Raw genomic sequence first — 15,615 nt, 5'->3', positions numbered from 1 at the left:
CGTGACTTCGAATCTTGAAAGGAGTTCTGCCGCTGGCTTCTTCAACGTGATATTGTTGAATATCACTTCCTTAAAAAAATACTATGGACTGACGAATCCCGTTTTACCAGAGAAGGTGTGATAAATATTCACAATATGCATCTTTGGAATAATGAAAATCCAAAAGCCTCCAGAGAAGCTTCTTTTCAAAAAAGGTTTGGGATCAACGTGTGGGCAGGTGTGATTGGAGATCGGTTGATTGGTCCTCATATCTTCGAAGGAAATCTGAACGGTGATTTATATCTAGATTTTCTTCAGCACTCTCTACCTCAGTTGTTGGATGAAATTGATCCTCAACAAAGAGCTGAAATCATATTTCAGCAGGATGGTGCTCCACCACATTTTACTGAAAGCGTTCGGTTGTGGCTATCCCAAAACTACCCGACATGGATTGGACGTGGAGGAAGTGTGACATGGCCTCCTCGATCTCCAGACTTGAGCCCGTTAGATTTTTTTGTTTGGGGTTACATGAAAAGTCTAGTTTACTCAACTGTTGTAAACTCTGAAGTTGAGTTACGGGAGAGAATCTTTGAGGCTGCTGGGAAAGTAAGGGAAAAATTGACGTATGAGGTCACAGTTGGCGCAATCCGCAAAAGAGCTAGGGCCTGCTTGCGGGAAAACGGTGGGCACTTTACACCCAAACTGTGATTTGTGCTTCGGACAAAGTGTGTCATTGATTTGTTTAATGGGTTAACTATCATTTCATATTTAAATTGTAGTGTGTATTATGTTTTTTACTAATGTGTTGTGTTTTTTAATTACAAATTTTCAAAAGTCTTAAAAAAAAAACTCTTTAGTTTGATGGAAGTGTAGTCTGGTCAATCATAAATTATACATACCCTCATCATCAGTGGTCAGCTCATAAAATAGTAAGTAAAATTTTATTATTTTTTACAATATCTGTTTTGGCTTGACCGTGATTTTTCACAATAGTGCGTAAAATTCACCATGGATTTGACAGTAGGTAAATGTTGTTATACATCATTGTAAAGCCCTTTAAATAAGGAAGTTTTTAGTCATATTTGATAACCTCTCCGGAACTCAACAACCAAGAAATAAATTGCTGTATGTTATTTACATTTTCGTCGATATAAAAATAATTTGTTTAACGAAGAATTTTAAATAGAATATTTTTACGTACCCCAACGATTATGTGTTAATTTTGTGAGGATTCTGAAAATGACATTGAAACTGACAGTAAGTGCATTTTTAACAGAGTAATATAACCTTTTTCATAACAACTACAATAATTTTTGAAAAATCTTAATTTATTTGTTATTCTCTAACTGTTGAAGTTGGGAACCTCAAATTTGCGACATTCTGTCACCATTACCATGTAGTTTAATCCAAAATTTTATTTAACACTTATGACCGGACACCCTGTATTTTGGTCAACAACAATGTTTGTTGCATATTATCAGCGACAACAATATGTATATATATACATATTAAAAGAGTAAGTAAATATAATCTTCCAGGCTTTGTTTGTTCTTTGGCATGCCTCATTACAAATAAACTTAATTATTCACAAGTCGTTTAGTAAGAAATAATCTAAATCAAAATGAAAAACACCCATAAACTATGCTAATGGCATAAACTCTGCTAATAGGCTGGGGCCATAAATTTAATCAGGTCTGCCCCGCATGGCAGGGCACAGCTTATTATGGGCTTATACTAACTTTCAGGTTTCATTGAAACACCCCCCTTCAGTTTTTTTGTCTAGCGTTGGGCTGGATTGTAAATCACAATGCTACTTCAGTGTCTCTATCCCGAAAAAACTACTTTTACATTTTTTGGTCTAGTTCTAATATTTGATTTTGTAGCAACATGGCTTCATTTTTCGCATCTTCCATAACTTTCTTTCTTTTTTCTTCCAACTCTAGGATCATTTTATTCTTTCTCTTCAGCTTCATCTTTTCTTTATTTGCTTCTTTCTCTGCTTTTTTTCTCTCTTCTAACGATTCTCTGTACCGCGCATGTGCATATTTTGCCGAGTTGAGTTGAGGAGTGATTTTGATATAGGCACCTTTTCTATTCCTCCCATTTTCAGCACCGTATCATACACCATTCTAAATCTTATCAGTGTGTTCTCCGTTATGTTGTCTTGTAGACACTCTTTATTCACGATAAATCCCCTCTCCTCCTCGGCGTTGCCGTAAGACAGAATGAGTACAAGTTTAATTACCGTCTTCAGTTCCTCTGCCTCCATTTCACTGAGCAGGCTAGTCCAAAACTCATCAAGTCGATGCTGCTTTCATTGAAACGTCTCCAACCGGGTTTTCATTGTCAAGCCGTTTTCATTGACGTATTGAGACGCAGCTCTGTCAGCAAGAGCGCCACTGATCCATCCACATTCAACCAGATGTTCTAGCAATTTTGTAAATCTTATTTTCCCAAAATCTTGGAGAGCAACAGCAGGATCTATTGATGTGAATGATTTTGTCATCGAGTACTTTAAAGGGGACTTTACAAGAAGTTTGGAAATAAACTCAATGACGGCAGTTTTACACGTTCTTCTAAACAATGATATTTGTTCGTTAGATAGCTTCTTTGACTTCTTGGAGATTTTATTTTGAGTTGCAAAGCCAATTTCAATTTTGTTGTGGTGCAGAAGATTTTCCTCTATGTTCAGGTCTACTGAGATCTTCCTCTCTGACGGTTTTACAGCTCGTTCCATTAATCTATCGACGAGAACGCTAAGCCCGGTGTGCAGCATTGGAGCTAACGGCCAGTTGGACTGATAATCTTTCAAGAACGGCTCAGCATCAGTTGCCAGGGTTTTCAAAAATGCCAACTTTGGTCCAAGGATCCTTCACAAACGCACAACGATCTTGAAATTTGCTTATGTCGGCGCACACTTCTCTTCCGTGACTCGAGTAACAAAGGTCTTTAGGCTAGGTAGCACTTCAATGGCCCTTTGCACTACTGCCGAATTTTCGAGCCATTGGATGCAGCAAAACTTTAGGGGGAATAGCTAGAGTTCGTTAAGCGGATGTATAACCCTCTCCTGGCAGGAACATCTTTAAAGAGATTGTAGATGGCTCTGAGAAAGCGAGGTAAATCCCATCTAGTTGATGTCAGCGCTGTCTTAAACGTGTTGTGGACAGTGTGGATGCCACAACTACCAAAATCAATTGGTTCATTGTCATGACCATTTTCTTTAAGATCTGATTTCAGTTCCCTAAGAAATGCAAAATTAACGTTGGGCCCATCCATTGACACCTGTACCATGTTCTTTATTTCAATGCCTTCCAACGCTGACTTAATACTCTTTAGGAGATCTACAGATTTTTCTCCTGTCAGAAAGACAGAGGTTAAATACCTCGTGCTAACCAGGTCATTTTTATCATCCCAGAACCTGATCACAACATCTATTTGTTGTTTCTGGCTGATCTTGTTCAATGATTCGTCAAATGAAATAACAAACTTTGATTTAGCAAAATCAGACAATAATTGGTTTTTAAAGTGGGGTGCGAGCCCATAAACCACTGTGTAGCCTATTTTTTATCGCAACAGCTCTAATTTATTTATCACATCATGATCAGGAAACATCAATTTCATAACATGGACATCTTTCACAGCGGTGCTCATAGTCTTGTGAGCCATTACTGTTTACTGTTTACCATAAAACTTCCGCTTTGGTCACTTGGTCGTTTAACAAATACTTTTTTAACCCACGAGGCGAGTCAAACGAAGACTGCAATGACGGCTGGGACACGCACGAAGCAGAAGTTGGTCCAATTTCAATATTTGTTTGAGAAGAAGTAGCACTTGGCATGTTTAGGCCTGAAGAAGATGAAGAAGACATTAAGCTGTTCCAGCGGAATTGGTTTTGATTTTGCTGATTGGATAAAAACATTTAGATCCGGTGCCTTTTTTCTTGCTTCAGCCTTTAATTTATGTTTTTGCCCTTGCATGTGGCTCGTCAGGGCACGTCGTCCCATACTTGCGATTGAGAATTTTGTTCCAGGACAAAGCAAACATTCGGCTGAATATGGATAATTTTGACTCTTCTTTAGCCAAACCTTAAAGACGGTGACACACTATCGATCTTTTCCCCGATCAAGACCCCGAACCGAGCAGGGAGAAGGGAGAAGGGAGATAAATATCAGCAAAATTTTACTCCGAACATTTCCCCGAACATGACCAAGACCAGACGAATTCTACCGAGCGCGGCAAAAGGAAGTTTGGAGAGAGATGGAGAGTGTGTGCGAGTGAGAGCGCGGAGGCAGTGCCGTGGAAGGCTCCGACTGGTCCCAATCTAAAAAATGCACACCAGACCAAAGCCAAAAAGTTTCTATAACATAAAAATTATTGTTAAAAGTCGCATTTTGAAAACTTGTCGCAAAAATAAAATATTCTAGAAAGGATGCTTAGTTATATCTATTGATTTCTATTGGTTTTATTCATTGAAATAACGTTACAGAATGATCATTTTAATTGCCTTTAATAATATTAATGTTTATATTATTTTTGAAAGAATTGAAGTCAACATCAATTACTTAATTCAACCTTAATATTATTGATATAATTGATTTAACGGTTTCTACACTTTCAACCTTGACCAAACAAACCACAAACATTACATCTTAAATGATTATAATAAACGGCAACATATTACCCAACATTTATTTATTTTACCAATTAAAGAGTTTAATTGCCATATTAAATCAGAACTATCAATGCTAGCGCAGGCGGCCGCTCGGTGCGGCGCTCGCGACGATGTACGGGGCAAAAATGTACCGTGACACACTATCGTACATCGGACCGATCTTTTCTTTGATCTTTCGCCAAAAAACCGCCTCCAGAGCGCTCGTCTCCCTGCTCGGCCTGATGTCTTGATCGGTGTACGGACCCGTGACACACTATCGAACATCCTCCCTTCGACCTCCCTTCTCCCTTCTCCCTGCTCGGTTCGGGGTCTTGTTCGGGGAAAAGATTGATAGTGTGTCACCGTCTTAAAATCCGGGTCTGCAAACCACGAGTCTTGAAACAACGTTTTCCCGTGCGGCTTTACCATAGTGTCAGTGCACAACACTTCCTGCAAAAAAACAAGATAACAGGATATCGGCAAATCAAATCACGTCAGCTAATCACCTATAATTCTCAGGCCCAACGGCAATAAAACCAATATGTGCCATGTATCTTTGAGCAAATTCTTTAATGGAAATAATTACATATAGGCCTACTGTTAAAAAAGAATAGATAATTAGGCTCGCAAAATACAGCGGTACGGAACAAAACGTTATCATGTAGTCCCGTTTTAGTTTTTTTTTTCATATTATATTTACTTATTTTACCTGTAACCAGCTATAAAATCACATTTAAAGACTCACAGAGATTTAGAGCGATTAAACGGCATTCTTGAGGAAAAAATGTTTTCTTAGGCCTACTCAAGCAGTTCCTAAATACCAAATGTTAAGTTTTTCGCATTATATTTAAATGAAATGAAAAATTCCTTTTTTTACCAGGCAAAGTTAGGGCCACATGGCCCTCTCTTAACCTGACAAACTTAAATATAAATAAATAAAAATACAATGAAATTTCTTAATCTAATATTTACCTACTAATATTTACCGATATTTAACTCATTTACATTTAAAAAAGGTAACATTTAGCTGTAAACTGGTATAAAATCGATAGTTACAACAAAAATGAACAAAGATTTAGAACTTTAAAACGATAATCTTGAGAGAAAATAGTTTTCTTAGGCCTACTTAAGCAGTTTTTAACTAGGTACCAAACGTTGCCTTTTTCACATTAATTTACCGATATTTAACTAACTTATGATTAACTGCAAACAATTTAATTTATAATCAATAATTTACTACAATTTAGGTTATTTATTTTCCAAAATGAACTAAAATTAAAATGTAGCAGATACAGTAGTTTAAAACAAAATTCGTGGTAACTTAGAAAATTATTTTCTTAAGCCTACTAAAGCAGTTCTTGATTGCCAAACGTTACGTTTTTTTGTGTTATATTGACAAATTATCAACTGTAAACAGCTATAAAATCGGTAATTATTACATTCATTCATAACGATATATTTTCAAAATTCTCAAATATGGTATAACTTACTTATCAAAGGTTTCCTAGCAAAAAACAAACCAGAGTTCAACACACCACCTTCATCTCCCCTTACATGAGTCACATTCCGGGGAATGCCATACCAATACCAGCTGTCCTGACCTCTCGACATTCCTACAGTAGGCCTACATAGCTATGATGTTTAATTCTGCCCTTGTTTATATTGATATGCAAAAACACATACCAGAAGTTACAGTACATAGCTATGACATCATTCTGCCCTTGTTTATATTGATATGCAATAAACATACCAGAAGTTAACACAGTCCATCTCCCTTACACGACTTACATTCCAGGGAATGCCTAATCCATAATAAATAACAGGCCTAGCCTCTCGACATAAATACAGTATATAACTATGACTCAACTCCTGACCTTGTTATTTTTAATTTGTTAGTCTTGTGTGAGATAAATTTAAAATAATTGAATTAGAATAAAAAAGACTTGAACAAGTTTTCAGGCTTCCTGAGCACCGGCTGGATTGCTGTTCGATGTTAGGAAGATTTGTAGTTTTTGGAATGGGTTGGAAAAATAACTTGTAGGCCTACTACACATTTATTTTAAAGGCTTTTTGGCTATAATCGCTGAAAATAGGTACTGTATCACCAGATAATATTATAATCAAATAATCTTATTACTTGGCTGAACTAGCCCTAACTGTTTGGTAATTCGTAAAACTAGGCCAATGTTTAACCTATACTAGTTTAGGCATTTACTAAACTAAATTAATAGGCCTATTTTAATTTATATCACTCACCTGCAAAGCTCGTTAACAGCACTATATCTCGTAGATATTGGTAACTACAGTAACATTCATGATAGAAACTAGAAACGAACAGTAAAGACCAAAACACACTGCAGAAGTGCCGCTGCCGGCTACAGTCAACAGTCCTGTGAGATTGGAGAGGAAGAGTTGGATGGAAGTCAGTTGCAGTTCAGCACAATGTAGTCTGCTTCCGGCGACCGGCGGCGTCGGCTTCCCGCGTAGGCCTATTTATGATGGTAGGTAGTGTACATCCAACTTACCTTCTTCTTCTTCCGAACCATCGCCACTCGCCAGTAAACCGTAAATTTTCGTTTACTATCAAATCAATCAAGAAAGTATTGCAAAATGGTTTATAACTATTAAAATTACTTAAAAAAAACTGTCTTAATGAAACCAATTAAATTCACGGAAAAATTCGATTTTCACGCATATTTCCCGGTTTTTTCACGGCTGTTAAAATTCACGCATAATTCCCGATCTTCCCGGTTACTGACAACCCTGTAGAGAACATACTAATGGATCAGTTAAAAAACTATGATGGTAAGCTATACAAATAATTTGTACTCACCTAAATTCGAACACAGCTTGTTCCAAAGTGTCGAAACCAGGATAAAAAAAGGAGTTGAAATCAAATCCACTGCTGAAGAAGTCGCCAACACCTCTCAAGACCACAGCTTTGACATTATTATCTTGTCCAGCGATAATAAGACTATTTATCATTTTCAACATCATCTGTAAGAATAAATTTAACTTGAAATAGTTACCAGTGAGAGTTTGTTCAGTAGCCTGCCTACTTAGGCCGGTCTTGAAATATATTGTTGAAATAATATATATATTAAAAAATATTGTTGAAATGGCTTGTTTCACCAAGTTAACCACCATACAAGTTCGAGAACAATGATGAATGGACAGGGTGTCTGGGTCAATTTGACTAAAACTGTGAACAAAAACTCTATTGAAATGTTAAATCTCCCTTCAAAGTGCTAAAAATCCAAGGTCATTAGGTTCTGCCTCATTGGCGAAAATTTGGAATCAAAAGTTGTTGACAGCAATAGTCGAATATGTCCTTCATGATTTGAAACTGCTCTGCAACTACACAATTGTGTCTTCAGGGTCGTATTTAGCATTTTGGCACCCATAGGCCCAATAATTTTTCCGCCCCTAGTCTAGTTACATTCCTAGAAATCTTTATTGAAAAACCAATATCAGGCCCACAGCTCAAAGCAATTTTGCCATTGCAAGTTTTTTTTTTTTATGTACTTCGTTCTGGCTTAGAGAAAATTCTGTCTTCAACACTTTTAGACATTGTAGTGTGCTCACGTTTTTCGGACTGAAACAAAACAATCAAACCAGGAGAGCATTCCTGCAACAAAGCATGGTCATTGCTGACTAGTGCTGTCGTAGTTGCTTCAAATTGCAGGCCCAAAAAACATGAGCTCAGTACAGTACTATTCAATTTACGTACATCAACGTGATGCCATAGATAAAACATACTCCCTCAGTAGATTTGTAATCCTTTTGAATCAGTTGAGGACAACTCTTGTTATATCAGTCTTTGAAAACCTCGTTTAACTAAATAAACACAAACTAATCATAAACAATAGCTTATTTAACGCCTGGTTAGTATTACAAGAAATCAAAACACAAATCTTAAAATTAACCCTAAAATTAAAGAAACAGAATTTTGTCCTCTCTAGTGCCAGTGGCACAAACATGGACTAGACATGAATATAATTTACATGATGAGAGGTATAATTTATTGTGTTGGTTGTCATTGGTGAGACCATAGCCTGTCTATAATCATGATACTGCATCTAGATTAAATATTCACAAAAAAAAATGATTTGACCAATCGTACTGATCCTCAGGCCTGAGAAGAAAATGCCACTTAAATTACATTGAATGACATGCTTTGGAGAGTATTTAATCTTTCTAAATCCTATTGCAAACTCAGATCAATACTTTATCCATTCATTTAAGACGTTAATAGGATTAACTCATCATCTTTTCAACATTCAACATAACATATATTTTTACTTGTGGGTTGTTGAGGGCTAGCTAATCAAAAGATTTGTTATAGCATTTGTTTTTTGAGGTAAGGGTGGTAACAGTGTCTCGAAAATAACATTGGTACGCTCATGTGCCGTTACTAAGCAATCCGAGCAGTAGCACCGAGCCAGTGGTAGTGGCAATACTGCTTACTGCTCAACAACATCCCTACAGCCTTCTCCAGTGTTAAAGACCTTGAAGTTGATGCGTAGTGTCGGAAAAAGATCAACTTTACCACAATTATGTTTTCCAATGAAGTTCAAAATCATAATGCTTTATTAGTCCGAATTTAAGAAAATGATTCACAAAATATGTTAGGTCTAGATTATGGCTATTTATTTTTATTTCTAGATATTGAAAAAAATAATTTTTCATTCACCTCCTGGGAGCTTGCGCCGTAGGCACAGGCCTATTGGGAAATCCGACCCTGTATTTTAAGTTTCCAACAATTTCACCTACATACCCTTGAGATCATAAGAAGATATTCAGACATCAAAAAGAATCTTGTAGTAAAATAAAACATTAAAAGAAAAGTTGGCCTGCAGTGAAGCTATTTGCAATGGTGGTTTATGAGGTCTTAATTGACTAACCTCGGAAATAGATAGTTGTGGATAGGGAGCTGTACCAGAGAATTTTAAGCCAAGGAAGAGGGGTTGCTAAAAGAGAGCCAATAATTGCTTGTATCAATATTCTACATAAAGTAAACAAATAGTTTTTTGTCACACAACAGTCCCCCAACAAACCCCGTAGCCAAATAAGGGAATATTTAAGAGTTGGGATGAACTCTCAAAAAAAAATATCAGATTAGCCCCCGCAAAAGAATCAGGCTAGATCTAAGAAAGGAAATCCTTTCTATGAATTATTATAATTGGTTATTATGTATATAATTTTATATATTATCTATGACAATTAGGCCTAGCTTTTTTATTAGTAAAACATACCTCTAGTGTTATTCCATTTTGTTTAGATGGTCTGTTCATAGCTACGGTTAAAACACCATCACAAAGATACACATGAAGATCATCCATTTTGTTCCTGAAATGAATACATAATCCATTGCTAATGAAAATGTTGTGATCAAAATTAAATTATAATGTCGTTTAATTTCTTGACAATCTATTTAATAATAACGTTTATAAAGTATAGAAACAGTGGGTGTGTGTATGTTGAGCTCTTGCAACTCCCTAATTTTTCACATCCCAATATAACTTGTAGCTTATTCAGTGGCATGGTGACTGTGGAGCGTTCAGTTGCTCCAGGCACAAATAATAGAACCCTAAAAAAAAAATCTGTTCTAGTAGGGTTCTATTATCTGTGCTCCAGGGCAGAAGGCTGAGGGAGGTAGAACTTAGGCCTATATTGGAGAAAATAAAAATTTTGTTCTAATTTAGCTACATAAATACAAAATTTAAGTCGAACTTTGGTCCAATTAAATTCAAATTGTCTTTATTTGTGTAGGCTACAGTATTTAAATAAAAAAAAATGTACCATGAATTGTGTCAAAATAATGAATAGCTTAATATAATAATGATGTAGGCTATTATGCTTTATCATCGAAATTATTATCTTTAAAAATACCAATGTTAAGCTTAAGTAGAAAAAGTAAAACTGTATAACTTAAAATCTTTTTTAATTAAAATTTTATAAGTTATTACATTTCCTAAATTCCAATATTCATCAAATGAATAAAGCGACAATGAAAGTAGATAGGCCCTATTCTTTGTGTGTTTTTTTTACATCAAACTATTTTCCTTTATTATATTTTTAGGTAGGCCTAAATTAAATAGGAACTCTTCTCAAAAGACTTACATTTATGATCTAATCAGCTAAGTTAAATATATTTATTTTACTAATATAGCTCAATAAAAAAACTTCAATTGTAATATTTGTAGATAGGCCTAGTATGTCATTTGTGACTGTTGCCGCTGTACTCACTGCCCAGCGAGAGGAGTGTGGGCAACGTGTGTGAAAACTATAAATCTGAAAGTACAAAAAATACATCAAATAGGCCTATCACCTGTAATAATATATTTGCACTTGTATTGTTGACTCACAAGATGGTTAATAGATGCAAAAGATGGTAAGTGGTGGTCAATTTTGATTGGACACTCCAATTATCATTCGCCTATTGGGTCTGATGATGATTGGAGTGTCAAAATTGATCACCACTTACCATCTTTTATACGTATTTAGTCTTGTAAGTCAACAGTATAAGTGCAAATATATTATTACAAGTGTTATTTGACATATTTTTAATACTTTCAGGTAATTTAATAACATATTAAATACGATGCTGATAAAGAAGTTGAAACTATAAATGTGGTGTATCATAGTGATGTTACGAGCCGATTACTTTCCTGACTTACTTGACTCGTACCCTCAACTCGACTCGACCTCGGACTGATCGCAGCCAGTTTCTCCAAGTGGATTTGTGGTTGATTCAAGTTGTCAAATGAGTCAGGCTCAACTCTCGAGTTAGCCGACTCGCTTTGGCCAATGGAGTGAGTTTTGCGAGTTGGACTCACGTTCGACCGTGTTGGTTTTCCGAGTCAAACTCTCTTAGAGGTAATGAGGTTTTAGTTTTACAAGTCAGTGGTTTTGAATCAGTTTGGTATTCTCAACATCATTATTTTTAAAGTAAAAATGTGAATGAACATAGGCCTACTTGTAAGTTATAAAGTAACAACCAGGCATATAACGATAAATCTATTGGGAAAGTTACAAAAATATATAGGCAGGCTATAGGCCTACAGAGAATTATAATAATCAATAAATATGATATTGCAGTAGCCTACGTACAAATATCAACAATCTTGGCCTATTTAAAAGTAAGTAACTGGTTGTATTCAAAAAGTATAAATCTTTAGACTAAAATGACTGTGGTAGCTGCAAAAGAATGTTGGAATATGAGTACAAGGTCTGTGATTGCGTCATTGAGTGATTGAGAATTGGAGGATTAAATTCAGGGCCGATTTACCGAATAGGCAAGGTAGGCACGTGCCTAGGGCGCGAGGCAATTGGCTTTTATGGAGGGCGCCAAAAAATTGGAAAATAAACCGCATGCGATTGCGGTAAACTTCTGATAATCCCTCGCGGCCGTGTAGACATCGTAATAGTCTCCCGCGTTTTCGGGGAGATTCTTACTATTTTCAGCAGTCAGGTCGTTTAGACATATTTATCATCTTCCATTATCGAAGCAATATATGAGCATATCCCGCGGTCGTGAGGAGATTATCATCATCTACTGCGAATGAGGCAAAATTCTGATCTTTTCCCGCGGTTGTAATGTCCCAGGACATTATCTTCGTCTTGCGCGATCAAATTCTGACCACCCCTCGCGGACGTGAAGACATCATTATATCGTCCCCCACGGTCGTGTGAACATATTAATCGCCTCCCACGATTGTGACAAAATGGTAATCATCTCCCTTGGTCTTGTGGAGATCATCATCCTCTTCCGCAAATTAGGCAAAGTACTGAACTTTTCCCGCGATCGTGTGGCCGTTATTATCGTCTTTCGTGATCGCGGCAATATTCTGATCATCCCTCGCGGCCGTGTAGAAATCGTAATCGTCTCCTGCGATTGTGGAAAATTGTAATCATCCCCTGTGGACGTGGACATATGCGGAGATCATCGTCTTCCGTGAATGAGGCAAAATTCTGATTTTTTCCCGCGGTCATGTGGACATTATCATTGTCTTGCGCGATCGTGGCATAATTCCGATCGTCCCTCGCGGCCGTGTAAATCATTATTGTATCTCCCGCGGTCCTGATGTAGACATCGTAACCGTCTCCCACGGTCGTGTATACATGGTAATCGTCTCCCGCGATTGCAGCAAAATGTTAATAATGTCCCGCAGTTGTGTGGAGATCATCATCGTCTTCCGCGATCGCGGTAAAATTCTTGCTGTTTCGCGCGGTCGTGTGGACATTATCATCGTCTTCCGTGATCGTGGCAATATTCTGAATATCTCGCGAGTGTAGACATATTATCGTCTCCCGCGGTCACGGAAACTGTTGTCATGCGCGATCACGGATATTTGAAAACTCCAGGTAGAAATACAAAATTCACACATAATTCCCGGTTCATAAAATTCCCGCATGATTCCCGGATTTCCCGGTCGGTGGACACCCTTTGCAAAGGGGCGCTACTATTAGTTGTGCCTAGGGCGCTAACAGGGTCAAAAACGGGCCTGATTAAATTGGGTTGTGACCAACTATTGGTTAGTGCGGACGTTCGAAATAATTTGGGTATTACTGTCGTAAGATAATATTAGTGATGTGACGTGAGTGGTGAGTCGAGTTTGACTCGAGTAACTCGAGTCAAGTATTAGGCCAAGTATTATGTAAACTCGAGTCGACTCGCAACGCAGCCGATAGGGTTGCAGTTTGGCGAGTTGGCTCAACTCGCATTCAGCCAATAGAGTTTACATGTCGCGAGTCAACCGAGTATACACTCGTTATGACCCAAGTTCGTAAAGGTTCGGCTTTCTCCATATGAGTTCGGATTCTTGACTCGCTATGAGGCTGTGAGCCAATAGAGTTCAAGTTTTGCGAGTCAGACTCGTTACGTTCAGTTTGTGTAGCTTCGGCAATCTCCCTACGAGTTTGTACCAACTCGAGCTGTGAATGAGATGTCCTTAAGTCACCTTGACTCGTCACATCAGAGAAGATATTAATATCTTGAGAATAGGCTATTTATTCCCTGATAGCTAGTCATAGCGGTGCTGGTGGTAAACATTATTTTGAATTGTACCAAGAGTAACTTAATTTTACTCTTGAGGCCTGACAAACCTAGGTTGAAGGATTTGGCGCGCGTTGTTGACCACGCGGGCCAGTAGGTAGCCTATATAGGGATAACTAGGTAGGCCTAGGTGCTAAGTTATGCATTTTATCCGTAGGCCTATGTTGTTTAGTAGGCTAGTCCTAAGCTAACCTCTAACCAATTAGCCTACTGCAAACTGGGCCTATGCCAAATAGCACAGTATACTTTTAAGTATTAATTTACTCTAGGCTAAGTTAATGCCAAGTTATTGAACGTGCCTAAGAGTCCAGATTTCCCTACAAGACTACAGATAATTTCACCTATGTTAATGGTTGGTAATTTAACTGGTAACTATAGCCTTTCTTAAATGCATGTAGGCATAGGCCTATTATTAAACTTTCTTAGTTATGCCTACACTTATACAAGACTATAAATACTTATTACAAGACTATACTTAGTAAAGTGAAAATATACGTACACAAGAGTGACGAAATCTGGTAAGTAGATTTATGGATGAATACGGATTATAATTCTCGAAAGAAAAGAAAAAAGAACTAGAATATGTTTAGGCACGAGGAAGCTAGACTAGACCTAGACCAGTAGACCGGGGACCGGAAAAGAAACAGAAGAATTAGCAATAGGTTATTGTTATTAGATTGGAATGGAATGAATATGAGTAGAGTATAGAGTTAGAGTATGGACTCGGTTTCCTCCTTCGTTCCTCTCAAAAACAGAGAGGCTGAGAGGCATATAGCTCAGTGGCATGAATGTAAACAAAATGTGATGTGGAAAGCGAATAGGGACCTCTTGGTGCCTCTTGTCTGGAATTTTTGATTTTGAGTTATATATATATATTTGAATTCCTTATTAAATTTCAAATCGATTGGTGCAAGTTCCACGCATGTATAATTTGGTTTGTTAAAGTTATAGGACTTTGAAATTTTTTATGGAAAAGGGTCATTTGGGGAAAAACTGTTTTGAAAATTTCAAATATGCATAAAAACGGTGTTTTTCATATTTAAGAAACGATTTTGGTATCAAAAGAAGAAATGCAATTTTGTTTCTTAACTCACGGTAGTTTTCATTAAAATAATTTTTTTATTGAAGCATGTCGTAAAAATCACATTCAGAAAAGGGACCTCTTGTCGGCCCTATGTTATTTCGCCATAAGATAAGAAAAGGTACCTCTTGTCGGGACCGCAAAAATTGTGAGATATTTTGTTTTTCGTAAACTGAACTTTGTTAATTTAAGCGTTATTAATTTCAGCAAACCCACCCCAGAGTCTGAGCCCATACAAAATAACTCCTTGAAAAAGTTATGTATAGGCTTTTTTAAACAGTTTTTATTCAGACAACTTTTTAGACTTCTCAAAAGGAAGATAACTCTGGAGAGTTTACTACATACCAAGGTTATATGAGGGTTCCAAGTCAGTTTTGTATCAATGCATACCCATGAGCTTAACAGAGGTGTCATATCATGTTTAATGTTTTTCAGCGTAAATAACGAAGATTGTGTTTTGGTTTCATTGAGAGACAAGAAGTTAGCATGGAACCAAACCGAGGCATTTACAAGGGATTGCTCCATGAGCTCCACAAGATTTTGAAAATTGTTTGAGCTATGAACCAGTGTTGTGTCATCTGCATAACAAACCACGCCACCTTCAACATGACTGGGCAAATCATTTTTCATTATTATGAATAAGAAGAGGCCGGAGGACAGACCCCTACGGAACACCATGGGCAACAAGACGAGACCGAGAGCACTGGCCATTCACAACAACCAGCTGCTCACGTCCCCCCAAGTATGACCGGAGCAGTTGCAGCTCAACACCCCTGATTCCGTAATGATTTAACTTACAGAGCAGCACGTCATGATCCACAGTATCGAAAGCCTTACTAGGTCACA

The 15,615-nt window shown here is 37.2% G+C and overlaps 1 protein-coding gene across 1 annotated transcript in view; it reads right to left on the bottom strand.

Moving 5' to 3' along the window:
- Positions 1–14,311, bottom strand: part of LOC128998315 (enoyl-CoA delta isomerase 2-like) — a 34,322-nt gene extending 20,011 nt beyond the window's left edge. Inside the window, exons 1-3 of the mRNA XM_054424403.1 lie at positions 14,188–14,311; positions 9,886–9,979; positions 7,464–7,627 (exon numbers count right to left, since the gene is read on the bottom strand). Coding sequence (XP_054280378.1) covers positions 7,464–7,627; positions 9,886–9,972 — 251 coding nt within the window. The 5' untranslated portion in view covers positions 9,973–9,979; positions 14,188–14,311. The remainder of the gene's footprint in view (positions 1–7,463; positions 7,628–9,885; positions 9,980–14,187) is intronic.
- Positions 14,312–15,615: the final 1,304 nt, after the last annotated feature.

The sequence above is a fragment of the Macrosteles quadrilineatus genome, unplaced genomic scaffold (assembly GCF_028750875.1).
Source record: "Macrosteles quadrilineatus isolate MER2022 unplaced genomic scaffold, UCM_ALF_1.0 Scaffold_7__1_contigs__length_78375512, whole genome shotgun sequence".
Classification (NCBI taxonomy): domain Eukaryota; kingdom Metazoa; phylum Arthropoda; class Insecta; order Hemiptera; family Cicadellidae; genus Macrosteles; species Macrosteles quadrilineatus.
Note: the sequence above shows the minus strand (reverse complement) of the source record. Positions and strands in the feature narration are given on the sequence as shown.